The 17,428-nt window shown below is 52.3% G+C and overlaps 1 protein-coding gene across 1 annotated transcript in view; it reads left to right on the forward strand.

Annotated features, from left to right (window-relative positions):
* Nucleotides 1-17,428, forward strand: part of LOC135057451 (alpha-2-macroglobulin-like protein 1) — a 275,363-nt gene that overhangs the window by 66,867 nt on the left and 191,068 nt on the right. Inside the window, exons 8-9 of the mRNA XM_063963344.1 lie at nucleotides 7,986-8,070; nucleotides 8,844-8,979. Of these exons, the coding sequence (XP_063819414.1) occupies nucleotides 7,986-8,070; nucleotides 8,844-8,979 (221 nt within the window). The remainder of the gene's footprint in view (nucleotides 1-7,985; nucleotides 8,071-8,843; nucleotides 8,980-17,428) is intronic.

The following is a 17,428-nucleotide window of genomic DNA, read 5'->3' on the forward strand; positions in this document are numbered from 1 at the left end:
CAGAGGAAATGGGTACCTGCGAACTACCTTCAAGCAGGGTCTTCCGCTCCATTTCCCTGGTTTCCTCCTCCCATCTCTGGGCGCGACCATCCGCAATCATCCGGTCTTCATTCCACGGACAATCGGGAAGCGCATGTCCTCTCGCCTCGCAGAGCGCACACACAGGCTCTGCAGCCACCCGGTCCCAAAGCTGATGACGAGACTCCGTCATCTGCTTCACCGTGGCCTCGTAGTCCGTCCTGTCTTCAGTCCATGGACATTCCAGGAGCCGATGTCGGGGATCTCCACAGCTTTCACACCGGGAATCAACCTCGTCTTCGCTCAACTCTTCGTCCCAGGGACAACTGTTGTGCTCATGCCCGTAGTTTCCGCAGAGCAAACACCAGGACTCCTTCTTCGCTTGGCCCTTCTGACGTCTTCGGTCCGCTTCCTGGACCACCTTCTTTGGGGACGTCTCTCGCCAAGTGCACTCGCTGGCAAAGTGCCCTGTTTGCCGACATCTCTTGCAGGGCGTCACAGCGGCTTTCTTGCGCCCCTTCTCCCGGCGCTCTTCTTTTCCACGCTGGACCGACCGCTGCACCATCTTCAGGATGTCTGCCCCAGACACCGTCACCCAGTCGCTCTGGTCCGCACACATCCGGGGGTGAGTCTTCTCCGGAGCCGTCCGCAGGGAGGTCTTCTTGGTGGCGTTCCACATCGTGTCCGTGATCCGGTCTCTTTTATCCTACCGACTACGCCAGGTGTGAGAGGTGCGGCTGCGGTGTGGTGGTGGTGCCTGCTGCCGTGCAGGTGTAGACTCTGTACTCACCAGGCGCCGCTCTCTCTCACCTTCAGGTACCGGAACCTTCAACGGACCTGGCAACTCTTCCGTCGGACCCGGACACGACGACCTAGGAGGAAAGAGATTGCTGAGTGCCGTCCTCCTACCTGTGGACCGAAACGCCCTCCGACCTCTTAGAAAAATAGTGCTTTCGGGCTAGGTGGGGGTCATCACCGGCGTCCGCCTCAGAGCCCGAATTTCACCTATCGGCACTTGCGCACCAGGTGGAAATTCCGCCTTGCACAGCCGTGCAAGGCTCACCGTTGCCCTGAAGGAAGGGAGATAGAAAGGAACACAACCAAACACTCAGACCGTGGTTACTCACCGTCTTACACTCCGGTACTCCGATCTTCTCCAGTACAGGTCCCTGTAAGGAGGCAAAAGAAAGAAACAGCCGTGCAGGGCCTAACTAGACCTAGTGTCACACCTTATACTAACTATAACGGCAGAGCCCTCAAACTAGCTCTGTGGGTGTGGTGCGACATAACTATGCACAAACATTATAAAAGCAATTCGCCCTGCACGGTAACAACACACATCGGAAATACAATATAAAACGGTGCTGTCCCTTTTTAATCCCTACCTGCCGCTGGAAGGGGGTGGGCACCGCACGGCCTACCCACCTCCTGTGCCTTCCCTCATGTGGGCCTCAGCTCTGCCTTCCTAAATACCTCGGGGTGGCCTGGGCCTAGTGCCCAGGGCCACCTGTACTCACCTCGGGGGCTCTTATTCACTGGGCCTAGCGCCCCCTAACTGCACACAGGCCGGAGGCCTGACTTCGCCCACGGGCCTAGCGCCCGCCTAACATGCTGCCCGTTGGGTGACCTGGGCCTTGTGCCCAAGGTCACCTTATCGTATCCCTAATGGCCAAAAATACACTAGGGCCTAACGCCCTCTAACGCCCACAGGCCTATTGCCTGATTTGCCCCCGGGCCTAGTGCCCGCCTAACTGCGCACAGGGATAGGGTGGCTTGGGCCTAATGCCCAAACCACCTAATCAAATATTGGCCCCCAAACCTCCTATCTGCGCAACAGGCCTAGTGCCTGAATTGTGCCCTCGGGCCTAATGCCCGTCCCTGGTGGTCGAGGGAGGAAGAGGGGAGGGGGTGAAGTTGCCTCACTGAGGCCTCACCTGCTCCAGGGATCTTCGGTGCCCTCTTCGGCCGCTGGCCCGTCCTGGCCAGCGGCGCCGCCGTCGCCTCGCCGCATCCAGCCGCCGCTGGACATCCTCCTGCCGCCGGACGTCTTCAGGCCTCTTCCGCGGCCACCCGAACTCCGACCGCGACGACTTCTTCTGGCTCCTCCGCGCGGCGTCTTCTTTCTTCTTCTCCCGCCCGTCTTCTTTCTTCGCGCTCTCCCGCGCGCGCGGTCTCTTCGGCTCCCGCCCGGCGTCTGACGTCAGACGCCGGGGGCGGGGCCTATGACGCGGCGAGCGCCGATTGGCTCGCCGCGTCCCTCTCTGATTGGCTGCCGCTCCGGGAGCCGCGATTGGCTCCCGGAGGGCGCCAAGATTCAAAAGCCTCTGGTCCGGTGCAGGGAAAAGGGTAATCCCTGCACCGGACACCCGCCGCCACGCACCCAGCGCTGGGGACAGACAAGCTGCCCCAGCGCTGTCCCCAGCTAGGGACACCACCACAGATGTGCCCACAGGGCACATCTCTACATTTCCCCCCCCTTTTTCCTTTGTAGTCCCTACAAAGTTCCTCACGACGTCCATTGTCCGCGGGTCAGGGAATTCCGAGGTCCCTTCGGCGAGGTTGTGTTCGAGGGTCCAGCCCGGACAGGCTGTGACCCCACATCCTTCCACCTCCAGCTCCGGGTTCCTCTTACGTCCTGACCTCCATCGGCGGATCCTCTGGGGGAGTGGCATCTCCTCACGGTCGCTCGACGTTGGCCACCAAGGGGAATCTTCTTCCACGGGGACAACAGTCACCCACTCTTGACCTCCGTTATCGTCTGTGGCTTTGTCCCTGTCTTCCGGGTGTGGTATCGACCACCACCCAACAGCGGAATCCTCCGGGGCATCCGTTTCCTCCCGGGCAACAGCCACCATATGTTGCATTTCCTCGTGGGGCATCTCCAAAGGTCCTGTGTCTTCCTCTGGAACGGGTCCTCCCACGGCATCACGATCCTGTCCCCGTACATCCGTCCATTTCGGCACTCCCGGCAGGTACTCTTGCTCCAGGACTATCTCCTCTTCTTCACGGAGGGCATTCAACTGGGAGCATGACTCCACCCGATCCTGCCAGTCACTCTCGTCGGCGCTTCCGATGCCAGAGTCGTCCTCCATCTGTTCTGGGAGGGATTCGTCGGCGGACAGCTCACCGTAGTCCGAGTCCTCCTCAGATATCTGGACTGGGGTATTACTTTCCTCCTCAGCGTACTTCTTCGCTTCCGCTGGCACCTCTGCTTCCTCAGCGTACTCCTTCGCTTCCGCTGGATTCTTTACTTCCTCAGCGTACTCCTTCGTTTCCGCTGACATCTCTTGGTACCCAGGACACTCCTGTTCCGCACGTCCTGGTCGTGGACGGTTCCATCGCGGGGAGATTCCGGACATCTCCGTCACTGGGTCTTCACGCTTTTCTTCGCAGCGCGGTCTCTTCACCTCCCAGTCGTCCACCTCCGCCTCATGCGGGAAAGGATTCTGCTTTACTGGGGTCACTTTCTTGGGACAGAGTAGGTCCGCAGCATCTTCCCAGGGGCACTCACTGGCCGCATGTCCTGGTCGCCGACACTTCCAACAAGGGAGGGCCACTGCCGCCTTCTCCAAGACGGGTTCCTGGTCCACCTCCTTCACTGGGGAATCTTCACCCGTTGGTTCCGGCTCAGAGGAAATGGGTACCTGCGAACTACCTTCAAGCAGGGTCTTCCGCTCCATTTCCCTGGTTTCCTCCTCCCATCTCTGGGCGCGACCATCCGCAATCATCCGGTCTTCATTCCACGGACAATCGGGAAGCGCATGTCCTCTCGCCTCGCAGAGCGCACACACAGGCTCTGCAGCCACCCGGTCCCAAAGCTGATGACGAGACTCCGTCATCTGCTTCACCGTGGCCTCGTAGTCCGTCCTGTCTTCAGTCCATGGACATTCCAGGAGCCGATGTCGGGGATCTCCACAGCTTTCACACCGGGAATCAACCTCGTCTTCGCTCAACTCTTCGTCCCAGGGACAACTGTTGTGCTCATGCCCGTAGTTTCCGCAGAGCAAACACCAGGACTCCTTCTTCGCTTGGCCCTTCTGACGTCTTCGGTCCGCTTCCTGGACCACCTTCTTTGGGGACGTCTCTCGCCAAGTGCACTCGCTGGCAAAGTGCCCTGTTTGCCGACATCTCTTGCAGGGCGTCACAGCGGCTTTCTTGCGCCCCTTCTCCCGGCGCTCTTCTTTTCCACGCTGGACCGACCGCTGCACCATCTTCAGGATGTCTGCCCCAGACACCGTCACCCAGTCGCTCTGGTCCGCACACATCCGGGGGTGAGTCTTCTCCGGAGCCGTCCGCAGGGAGGTCTTCTTGGTGGCGTTCCACATCGTGTCCGTGATCCGGTCTCTTTTATCCTACCGACTACGCCAGGTGTGAGAGGTGCGGCTGCGGTGTGGTGGTGGTGCCTGCTGCCGTGCAGGTGTAGACTCTGTACTCACCAGGCGCCGCTCTCTCTCACCTTCAGGTACCGGAACCTTCAACGGACCTGGCAACTCTTCCGTCGGACCCGGACACGACGACCTAGGAGGAAAGAGATTGCTGAGTGCCGTCCTCCTACCTGTGGACCGAAACGCCCTCCGACCTCTTAGAAAAATAGTGCTTTCGGGCTAGGTGGGGGTCATCACCGGCGTCCGCCTCAGAGCCCGAATTTCACCTATCGGCACTTGCGCACCAGGTGGAAACTCCGCCTTGCACAGCCGTGCAAGGCTCACCGTTGCCCTGAAGGAAGGGAGATAGAAAGGAACACAACCAAACACTCAGACCGTGGTTACTCACCGTCTTACACTCCGGTACTCCGATCTTCTCCAGTACAGGTCCCTGTAAGGAGGCAAAAGAAAGAAACAGCCGTGCAGGGCCTAACTAGACCTAGTGTCACACCTTATACTAACTATAACGGCAGAGCCCTCAAACTAGCTCTGTGGGTGTGGTGCGACATAACTATGCACACAAACATTATAAAAGCAATTCGCCCTGCACGGTAACAACACACATCGGAAATACAATATAAAACGGTGCTGTCCCTTTTTAATCCCTACCTGCCGCTGGAAGGGGGTGGGCACCGCACGGCCTACCCACCTCCTGTGCCTTCCCTCATGTGGGCCTCAGCTCTGCCTTCCTAAATACCTCGGTGTGGCCTGGGCCTAGTGCCCAGGGCCACCTGTACTCACCTCGGGGGCTCTTATTCACTGGGCCTAGCGCCCCCTAACTGCACACAGGCCGGAGGCCTGACTTCGCCCACGGGCCTAGCGCCCGCCTAACATGCTGCCCGTTGGGTGACCTGGGCCTTGTGCCCAAGGTCACCTTATCGTATCCCTAATGGCCAAAAATACACTAGGGCCTAACGCCCTCTAACGCCCACAGGCCTATTGCCTGATTTGCCCCCGGGCCTAGTGCCCGCCTAACTGCGCACAGGGATAGGGTGGCTTGGGCCTAATGCCCAAACCACCTAATCAAATATTGGCCCCCAAACCTCCTATCTGCGCAACAGGCCTAGTGCCTGAATTGTGCCCTCGGGCCTAATGCCCGTCCCTGGTGGTCGAGGGAGGAAGAGGGGAGGGGGTGAAGTTGCCTCACTGAGGCCTCACCTGCTCCAGGGATCTTCGGTGCCCTCTTCGGCCGCTGGCCCGTCCTGGCCAGCGGCGCCGCCGTCGCCTCGCCGCGTCCAGCCGCCGCTGGACATCCTCCTGCCGCCGGACGTCTTCAGGCCTCTTCCGCGGCCACCCGAACTCCGACCGCGACGACTTCTTCTGGCTCCTCCGCGCGGCGTCTACTTTCTTCTTCTCCCGCCCGTCTTCTTTCTTCGCGCTCTCCCGCGCGCGCGGTCTCTTCGGCTCCCGCCCGGCGTCTGACGTCAGACGCCGGGGGCGGGGCCTATGACGCGGCGAGCGCCGATTGGCTCGCCGCGTCCCTCTCTGATTGGCTGCCGCTCCGGGAGCCGCGATTGGTTCCCGGAGGGCGCCAAGATTCAAAAGCCTCTGGTCCGGTGCAGGGAAAAGGGTAATCCCTGCACCGGACACCCGCCGCCACGCACCCAGCGCTGGGGACAGACAAGCTGCCCCAGCGCTGTCCCCAGCTAGGGACACCACCACAGATGTGCCCACAGGGCACATCTCTACAGTAGTGAGAGCCTATGTTTGGGAAGACCGGTCAGGTCTTCCCAAACATAGGCTCTCCCAAACCCACCCAAATCTAACTCTCTCTGCACATGTTACATCTGCCCCACCTGCACTGCAGCATGGTTTTGCACATTAGAGGAAGATTTTGCTTTTGTAATCAACTTTGAATTAGGCCCTATGTGCACAGACAATACACAATATACAGTAGTGTGGCAAATTAAACCCAATACACACCAGTTTTCAAAGGTTGAGAGAGAGAAAAAAAGGAAAGTAATTATAATGTACAGTGAAAGAGTGAAAACCAAGAATCACTAGCATACGTCACATACAATGCAGAGTATACAATGTAACTGCAATGGGCACTGATATCTACTACCCTGCTCTGTGGAAGAGGCTTGGTAGGATGCAGCGGAATGTGTATAACCTGCTGTGTGATAGAGGTATACAGAGAGATTCTGGCCACCGCTCCTGCAGAGGTCAGAGAATGGCTGCCCAGCGTCTCTCTGTGGAGAAAGATGAGGGAGGAGCAGACCATGGGGTAAATTTACTAAGATGGGAGTTCTATTTAAGACGAGATGTTGCCCATAGCAACCAATCAGATTTCAGATATCTTCTAGAAGGTGCTAGATAAATGAGAAGTAGAATCTGATTGGTTGCTATGAGCAACATCACATCTTAAATAGACCTCCCATCTTAGTAAATTTACCCCCAGGGCGGGAAGACCGCTGTGGTACTGCACCCTGGGCTGGGGGAGGGGCCGCTGGGGAAGCGCTGACCTCCCCTGTGCTGACTATCACCACCAGTTCTCCAGCCAACAAGGGTTCCCAATGCCAGTGTACATTTCTGCCCTGGTGTTCTAGTGCGGTTGCGATAACACTGAATGGTCCGGGAGCACATCGGCACCGGCGGCCGTCTCCCGGGACCGGCGGCATAATGGACTGTGCTGTACGCTGGTTCCATAAGTGGGAACTACCCTTGCCTGTCCCTCAGTAATCCGGATGCAGTTCTGGGTGCCCCTGTGCCTCTGCTAGTGGAAGGTGTTGCCGGGGTCCTGCTGAAATCACCTACCCAGTCGTGGTGTCGCGGCCCGGCGGGAGTGTTGGAGCATCAGCGCTAGCGTCCCCTAGGCTGCCAGACACTGATTGCTCAAAGGAAACATAAAAATTATCAATTGAAAAATAACTGATGTGCCTGAACATGGGGGCGGGGTATGAGGGGAGAGGAGCCCAGTGCATCCTGGGAGGCTCCATAGCTTTATTGTTCTGTACCAATCCTGGTCTCCACCAGCCATATCCAAGGTTGACTCTGTGGAGATCATGGACCCTGTAGAAGAAATGGATCTACGTTTTCAAGGTCACGCAAAGGGGCTTATTTTCCATTGTGCGATGCTTTATAATGAACTCACGGAGACATACTGTAATACTTTTTCGTATGAGAACATCCGTGAGCGGCTAAAGAACTGTAGATAATATTGTTGAAGAATATTCCAGGAAAATTGTGGATTAGGGCGATATTAAACTCAGTAGCCCCCACATCTCCTGTCTGGTCATTTCTTCAATGGCAGTTTTATTGTATTATTACTTTGTTTATTGGGAGATACTGATGTGACCGCACCTACCCCCAACACGGTGAGATACACGTGCATTATCATTTGCTAGATTGTCATTTAGATTTTTGATAAGTAATTTGTAGGACTGTCCCCTCCTATCTCTGTTAATAATAAACTGTTTTATAAGCGTGATCCTTGTATGCACAACTGGTCCAGTACCCCAGTGCCGGAGTGTCTGACCTCTTCCCATCCGCTGTGACCTCTCTCTCTCTCTGTCTGTCTCTCTCTCTCTCTCTCTTACCCAGTGCTCCCAAAGTTTGAAGTGACGATAGAGGGCCCAGCACAGATCTCAGTCCTGGATGACGCTGTCTCCGTGTCGGTGTCTGGCAAGTGAGTCCTGGCTATGAAGTGACGATGAGCAGAATTCCTGTGTTACCCTAATAAACAACAGACAGAGAGGAGGGGGGTGCAAATCCCCACCCCTAAATTCCCTTCCGCACACTGAAAATTACCTGTAACCATCCCTGAACCTATCTGGTAATAAAATTCAGAGAATTCGTCACAAATGTTTGCAAACACATGTTTAGCTGCTGGCTTCTCCGATACAGCAGTCCTAACCTACATAATAGCAGTGCCCACATAGGGCCATGTAATTTGTCACAGTAGGCCTCATGATAAAGGCTATTACTAAAACACTTCCAGACAGAGAGCTAACTTACCCAGGAGCCACCCCCAGGATCTCCCATTGGCACTACAAGGAACAGCATGCCTTCCAAATGCTGCTCCCATTCAATGCCTCTTGCACACAAGCAGCCTACTGTGACAAATTACATGGCCCTATGTGGGCACTGCTATTATGTAGGTTAGGACTGCTGTATCGGAGAAGCCGTGACGTGGCCAGCAGCTAAACATGTGTTTGCAAACATTTGTAACTAATTCTCTGAATTTTATTACCAGATAGGTTCAGGGATGGTTACAGGTAATTTTCAGTGTGCGGAAGGGAATTTAGGGGTGGGGATTTGCACCCCCCACCTCTCTGTCTGTTGTTTGTCTGTGACCCCTCCCCCTTCCAGCACCTGATATATAATTATCTTCAGGTATGATTGAGCAACTGCCAAATTGTTTGCTTACCCTAATAATCGTCTGATTCCATCTATTATCAGATACACATTCGGAGAATCCGTCCCAGGAAATGTGACGCTGAAAATCTGCCAGAAGAAGAGATGGTATGGGTGGTACTGGTGGAGGAGGACGGAGGAGAAGAGGGAAAAGCCTCTGTGTCACAGCGTGACCGCCATGGTGAGGACGCTGTGTAGAGGTGACGGGCACTGACATACAGACAAGGAAAGGGGACAGACAGTGGGGCCTGGGAAGTTTGCAGGACACACACATGCAGAATGGGAGCCGGCTATGCTCTGTCATACAGGAATACCAGCGGTGCCCCACTTACTTCAGCCCTGAGCTCAGGACAGTGAGCTGTAGGTGGACAGAGGACACTGGGGGTAATTCACATCTGATGGTAGATGTGCTAAATCGTAGCCTGATGCCCACTGTTTAGAGCGCACACGCAGCGGCTGCACTGCGCGTGCGCACCCAGTGAGATGCGAAAGCAGAGGTGGTCGCGGGGCAGGAGGGGGCGTGCCAACGGTGCTAGAACACTGTTGGTGGGGTGCGGCCCGGACAACGCAGGAGTGTCCGGAAAGTTGCTGGTGCAGGCCGCAGGCGTTGCGACTCGGAACGTGGTAGGTAGCCACCTGTCAGCGCAGCCAGGGAGCTACTTCGTGGGTGTGAAAGCACCTGTGTGCGGGGAGGCAGAGCCTGACATGCGGAGCGGACTAGCCCTGTGCTGGGATTCCCCCCGCATGTCAGAGAAACTGATCGCAGATGTGATATTTTTAGCACATCTACGATCAGATCTGAATCACCCCCAATGTTTGTATATACTGAGCCATCAGAATGTGTCTCTGTCTCCAAATAAATGATGGATTTCTGAATATTTTGGATCTGGGATTTTCGGATATGGGGATCATCCTGTATAGCTGGCAGCAAGTGGGGGCTCACCGCTATTAATGTGCACCAGTGCATGTACTCAGATCAACGCTCTACCAGCGCACTAATATCGCCAGGTCACGTCACGTGTACAGTATTACACTGCACTCTGCTAAAGCAGTATTCATTATCAATTAGGGATGGCCATCGGTGTGTTCGCCATTGGTGGTTTCCATCGATGGTGAAACTGTGAGTGATCATCGATGGTCACTAACTATGCTATGGGAGACCATCGATGGTTTCACTCATCGATGGCCATCCCTGTTAGTTCTGTGAATGACCCGCTGGCCAATCACAGACCGGGGGCAGGGCGTCACGGGTGCTGGGGGTGGAGCTATGCTCCATCTCCCAGCATCTTAAAAAAGAAAAAAAGAAAAACTATGTGTTTAGGCAAAGCCATCGATGGAGAGAAACCATCTGGTTCTCTCCCATCGATGGCAAAACTATACGACATCGGCCGTAAACCATCGATGATTCTCGATGGCCATCCCTATTATCAATGCTTCATTATTCATTAGATGTGAATGTGTCCATTCAGCTGATAGGTGCCCCCCAAAATGGACGCTGTTGCGATATACGTTCTATCTGATTAGCTGTGAGGGGAACATTGTTGGTGTATGTTGTGTGGCACGAGGATCAGTAACAGTTAATATTTAGCAGAGTTCATAAAACATAGTAATGTCTCCTGCAAAACAGGAGGATATCAGAACATAAAGTGTCACTTATAGTAAAGCCGCGTGTCTCGCTCTTCATATTTGTGCAGCTTTAAATTGACCCCTGACATCAATGCTATCCTAGAAGTGAATGCGGAACAGCTTCGCCCGCAAACGACATCATTTAATAATCAATGGCATAATCATCCACTGCCTTACAGAAAGTAGTTCCAGATCCAGACATGGACGAGCAAAATCCAGACTTAATCCCTCTTGTTTTGTGACGTACCTCTGCCATCAGTCCTGCATTCCAGGAGTGTTCTGCTCGCTGGGTTTAGCCCAGCTCACTAGTACCAAGCATATCCCGGATCCCTTGTCTGTCAGGTCTGCTCAGCTTACAAGCCGCAGTCTGTGTTGCCGCCTGCTGAATCCTCTGATTAGTCTCCTGTGTGAGTAATATGTACAGCTTTGAATCCAGCAGTGAGGTCTGTCCATGTTATCCCTGCACAGCGAGCCCATCATGGCATGCTAATTCCAGCTCCAGCTCTCCACAGTGCTCTGCTCACTCCTCAGCACCACTCCAGAGTTCCCTCCAAAACTCAGACATGGGTGCCACCATGACACTTGCAATCAGCTGACCGCTGATTCCCCAACCACAGACTCTGCAGCAGTCACCTGACTCTGCACACCAATCTGCTCCTGTTGTCTGCTCTACCAATCCCTAGCCTAGCAGTAGTCATCTGACCAGATCCTCCAATCACCGCTCTCCAGGAGGGATATAAGGATTTCACAGACAGGCAGCAAGTGCTTTGAACAACGTTAATCACAGAGCTACGTCCCGGGCTCCAGACTTCTGACGTCTGTCTCCAGTACTTTGTCCACAGTCTGTATTCCTTGTCAGTTCCAGCCTGACTTTAGCATACCTCCCAACTGTCCTGATTTTGGCGGAACAGTTCAGTTTTTCACAGTCTGTCCCACATGCGGGTTGCAGTGTTCCGTGGTGGAGGAGGGGCAGTTGGGAGATTCCCCCCCCCCCTCGTTGCTTGCTGCTCTGGGTAGAGCAGCGGTAAATAGATGATGTGCGCATGCGCACTGCATTTATTCCCTGGCAGAGAGGGACAGGGGGCATGGCCAGCAGCTCACTGAGCCCTCTTCATGCTCCCATGATAATTAAAACGGGGGGGGGGGGCTTGCGATCACGACACTTGCCATGAGGCCACGCCCACTAGCCGATAGCCCCCTACGCCCCATAATTTTGGCTGCACGCCTTCAACGCGTGATGATGTCCCTCCCTGGAAGAGAGAAAAGTTGGGAGGTATGCTTCAGTAACAATTGCTGATTCCAGCTTAGAGCAAAGTAGTGTCAGTTCCAGACTGACTCAAGTACTTCTGTTGATGCCAGCTCTGCTTGGAGACATTTCATCGGTTCCAGGACGTTAGTCAATTCATCGGTTCCAGTCCGATAGTAACATCATCGGTTCCAGCCCGATAGTCACTTCATCGGTTACAGTCCAATAGTCACTTCATCGGTTACAGTCCAATAGTCACTTCATCTGTCCCAGTCCAACAGTCACTTAATCTGTTCCAGTCCGATAGTCACTTCATCGGTTCCAGGCCGATAGTCACTTCATCGGTTCCAGTCCATTAGTCACATCATCGATTCCAGTCCAATAGTCACTTCATCTGTTCCGGTCCGATAGTCACATCATCGGTTCCAGGTCAATAGTCACTTCATCGGTTCCAGTCCGACAGTCACATCATCGATTCCAGTCCAATAGTCACTTCATCGGTTCCAGGCCGATAGTCACTTCATCGGTTCTAGTCCGATAGTCACTTCATTGGTTCCAGTCCGATAGTCACATCATCTGTTCCAGTCCGATAGTCACATCATCTGTTCCAGTCCGATAGTCACATCATCAATTCCAGTCCATTGGTCACATCATCGATTCCAGTCCAATAGTCACTTCATCTGTTCCGGTCCGATAGTCACATCATCGGTTCCAGGTCAATAGTCACTTCATCGGTTCCAGTCCGACAGTCACATCATCAATTCCAGTCCAATAGTCACTTCATCGGTTCCAGGCCGATAGTCACTTCATCGGTTCTAGTCCGATAGTCACTTCATTGGTTCCAGTCCGATAGTCACATCATCTGTTCCAGTCCGATAGTCACATCATCTGTTCCAGTCCGATAGTCACATCATCAATTCCAGTCCATTGGTCACATCATCGATTCCAGTCCAATAGTCACTTCATCTGTTCCGGTCCGATAGTCACATCATCGATTCCAGTCCAATAGTCACTTCATCGGTTCCAGTCTGATAGTCACATCATAGGTTCCAGCCCGATCTAAGAAGCACCATCGGTTCCAGACCAAAAATCCTATGTCATCGGTTCAATCCCGATATTAGAAGCATCATCTGTTCAAGACCGATATAAGCACCATCGGTTCTAGACCGATATAAGAAGCACCATCGGTTCCAGCCCAATTATCCGGTGTCATTGGTTCCAGACCGATATTAGAAACATCATTGGTTGCAGCCCGATATTAGAAGCATCACTGGTTCCAGCCTGATATATGAAGCACCTTTGGTTACAGCCCGCTGATCCTGTATCCTTTGGTTCCAGCCCTATAGCTCTACTTTTAATTCCAGTTCGATATCTGTACATTTAGCTCCAGTCCTGTTTACAATCAGAGCCTCTCCTACTCTTTCCTGTTCCTTCATCTAAGTTATTCTGGTCCAGTACCGGGAAACCCAGACACAGGGCCGCAACCTGCACGCCGCATGCAGCTAAGTCTAAACTCCCTTGCGGGAGTCCCGGCGTGTTAGACTCCGCGCCTCTGCTCTGGGTATTCGTCAGCACTCCGGTACTAACCTGTCTCCTCTTCCTGCTCATGCGCAAGAATTTCTTCAAGTCTCCGAGCTTCCTCCATCAAAGCTTCCACCAGTGTCACAGCCGGGAACACAAAAGACCCCAGTCCCGACAAGCACCTCTCAATAAAATCCTCTGGAAATTGACCGTTCCTGATGCGTTTTGACTTTTGTCCAGTGGATTTATCAAATGATAAGAACATGACCGTGTCTTGCTGTATAACCCTTACATGATTTATAGGGCAGCTTTGCAGACATTGGCCCTCATTCCGAGTTGATCGCTAGCTGCTTTCGGTCGCAGCGCGGCGATTAGGTGAAAAAGCGGCACTTCTGCGCATGCGTACAGGCTGCAGTATGAACGCGCGAAGTACTTTCACACAAAACTATGCAGTTTTACACAAGGTCGTGAGACGCTTTTCTGTCGCTCTGTTGATCGGTGAGTGATTGACAGGAAGTGGGTGTTTCTAGGTGGTAACTGAGCGTTTTTGTCAAGACAGACAAAATCACATCAGGCTGCTGGGTGTTAACCTGATGTGATTTTGTCTGTCTTGACAAAGGCTCGGATGGAGCCGAAATGTCGACATTTTTGCTGACATGCTGTCGTTCATCTCTATGTGAGATACACCTGTGAGGTATAATAAATTCATTATCATCAGGGAAGTGGTGAGTGCCTGTACTCTTCTTGGATATATTTTGGACTATTTGAGAGCCCTTTATGGAGCACTGCCCATGATGTCATTTGCAGCAGTGAGTGTGGATTCATTGGATATATATATATATATATATATATATATATATAAAGCTCAATAAGAGGCGGCACTCGGTGACTTTTCAAATATCAAAAGCGTGTATTGTGGTACATCAACGTTTCGGGGACCCCTGTCCCCTTCATCAGGATGATCCTGATGAAGGGGACGGGGGTCCCCGAAACGTTGATGTACCACAATACACGCTTTTGATATTTGAAAAGTCACTGAGTGCCGCCTCTAATTGAGCTTTGTATGTATGGCCAGCTGGCCTGTGGAGGGCACGGATTGAGTGAGTGCCGGGGTTTTGGAATATATATATATATATATATATATATATATACACACACACACACAGTACACGTATATATACACATGTATATATATCATATGTGTGTGTGTGTATATATGTATGTATGTATATACATGTGTATATATATGCATGCACATGGATATATACTGTATGTACTATACTTAAAATAAAGTAAACTTTTATTAAGCACTTACAAGTGCCACCAGGAAGACAGCAAGCTGCAGAGGACGCTAGACAGCCATTAATAATACTCATGCAGCAAAAAAAAAAAAAAAAATGTTGGTGGAGGGGGGTTTCTGGGTGCTCGGAAACCCCCCCTGGGTGCGCCACTGGAAACTGCATGAAAATTTTTACAAGCAGTTCTGCTAACCTTTCGTTTGCACTTCTGCTAAGCTAAGATACACTCACAGAGGGCGGCGTCCTAGCGTGTGCACTGCTGCTAAAAGCAGCTAGTGAGCGATCAACTCGGAATGAGGGCCATTATTCAGGAGTTTCTATGCGTTGGGAGAGGCTTATTGCAAATGTGAGCTAAAAGGAGGTGCACACATGGAACAACATGGAGACAGCGATTCTGTGCGATGAGTCAGTAACACTAGAACGCAGAGACACCATGAGGCATGAGGCACTTTATCAGCGGATCATAGTGAATTGATAGTTGGCATTCTCAAGAATTTTGGCTCAGTCTGTAAGACACCTGCAGGTACATGTTACACCCCACACACGGAAATGGATGGTAATATTAGTGTTCCGGAATGTGCTCTGCAGAGATCACAGAGTCCAGCAACACACCAGTGTGCACACTAAACAAGGTGTGTGTACCCAGCGACGGCACGACACACCCATACACACTGTACGACGCAGTGAACGACAGCGTGAAGTATCATTGCCCATCACATTTTAAATGCATGCTGTTGTTCTCTGGGTCACCTCGTTGAACATGCAGCACGCCCGTCAGGATGACCCAGGGGAACGACCCATGGAAGCGTGCGATCGCGGGTAAACACTGAATAGTGTGGCCGATCCACAATGGAACAATATATCATCCAATTACCCCCCTAGTGTATACCCAGCTACAGAGAGAAGATTATTACTAGGGGAGACGCATAGGGCATGTGTAATATGTGTGTAATACCGGTATATTCCATCCTCTCTGTAGACGGACCGCTCTGGTAGGCTGCAGCGATGCAATCTGAATTACCCCCCTAGTGTATACCCTGCTACAGAGAGAAGATTATTACTAGGGGAGACGCATAGGGCATGTGTAATATGTGTGTAATACCGGTATGTTCCATCCTCTCTGTAGACGGACCGCTCTGGTAGGCTGCAGCGATACAATCTGAATTACCCCCCTAGTGTATACCCTGCTACAGAGAGAAGATTATTACTAGGGGAGACGCATAGGGCATGTGTAATATGTGTGTAATACCGGTATGTTCCATCCTCTCCATAGACGGACCGCTCTGGTAGGCTGCAGCGATGCAATCTGAATTACCCCCCTAGTGTATACCCAGCTACAGAGAGAGGATTATTACTAGGGGAGACGCATAGGGCATGTGTAATATGTGTGTAATACCGGTATGTTCCATCCTCTCTGTAGATGGACCGCTCTGGTAGGCTGCAGCGATGCAATCTGAATTACCCCCCTAGTGTATACCCTGCTACAGAGAGAAGATTATTACTAGGGGAGACGCATACGGCATGTGTAATATGTGTGTAATACCGGTATGTTCCATCCTCTCTGTAGACGGACCGCTCTGGTAGGCTGCAGCGATGCAATCTGAATTACCCCCCTAGTGTATACCCTGCTACAGAGAGAAGATTATTACTAGGGGAGACGCATAGGGCATGTGTAATATGTGTGTAATACCGGTATGTTCCATCCTCTCTGTAGACGGACCGCTCTGGTAGGCTGCAGCGATGCAATCTGAATTACCCCCCTAGTGTATACCCTGCTACAGAGAGAAGATTATTACTAGGGGAGACGCATAGGGCATGTGTAATATGTGTGTAATACCGGTATGTTCCATCCTCTCTGTAGACGGACCGCTCTGGTAGGCTGCAGCGATACAATCTGAATTACCCCCCTAGTGTATACCCAGCTACAGAGAGAAGATTATTACTGGGGGAGAAGCATACTGCATGTGTAATATGTGTGTAATACCGGTATGTTCCATCCTCTCTGTAGACGCACCGCTCTGGTAGGCTGCAGCGATGCAATCTGAATTACCCCCCTAGTGTATACCCAGCTACAGAGAGAAGATTATTACTGGGGGAGAAGCATACGGCATGTGTAATACAGTATGTGTATAATACCGGTATGTTCCATCCTCTCCATAGACGGACCGCTCTGGTAGGCTGCAGCGATGCAATCTGAATTACCCCCCTAGTGTATACCCAGCTACAGAGAGAAGATTATTACTAGGGGAGACGCATAGGGCATGTGTAATATGTGTGTAATACCGGTATGTTCCATCCTCTCTGTAGACGGACCGCTCTGGTAGGCTGCAGCGATGCAATCTGAATTACCCCCCTAGTGTATACCCTGCTACAGAGAGAAGATTATTACTAGGGGAGACGCATAGGGCATGTGTAATATGTGTGTAATACCGGTATGTTCCATCCTCTCTGTAGACGGACCGCTCTGGTAGGCTGCAGCGATGCAATCTGAATTACCCCCCTAGTGTATACCCTGCTACAGAGAGAAGATTATTACTAGGGGAGACGCATAGGGCATGTGTAATATGTGTGTAATACCGGTATGTTCCATCCTCTCTGTAGACGGACCGCTCTGGTAGGCTGCAGCGATACAATCTGAATTACCCCCCTAGTGTGTACCCAGCTACAGAGAGAAGATTATTACTAGGGGAGACGCATACGGCATGAGTAATATGTGTGTAATACCGGTATGTTCCATCCTCTCTGTAGACGGACCGCTCTGGTAGGCTGCAGCGATACAATCTGAATTACCCCCCTAGTGTATACCCTGCTACAGAGAGAAGATTATTACTAGGGGAGACGCATAGGGCATGTGTAATATGTGTGTAATACCGGTATGTTCCATCCTCTCTGTAGACGGACCGCTCTGGTAGGCTGCAGCGATGCAATCTGAATTACCC

This window comes from Pseudophryne corroboree, chromosome 3 (genome assembly GCF_028390025.1).
Source record: "Pseudophryne corroboree isolate aPseCor3 chromosome 3, aPseCor3.hap2, whole genome shotgun sequence".
In the NCBI taxonomy this organism is placed as follows: Eukaryota; Metazoa; Chordata; class Amphibia; order Anura; family Myobatrachidae; genus Pseudophryne; species Pseudophryne corroboree.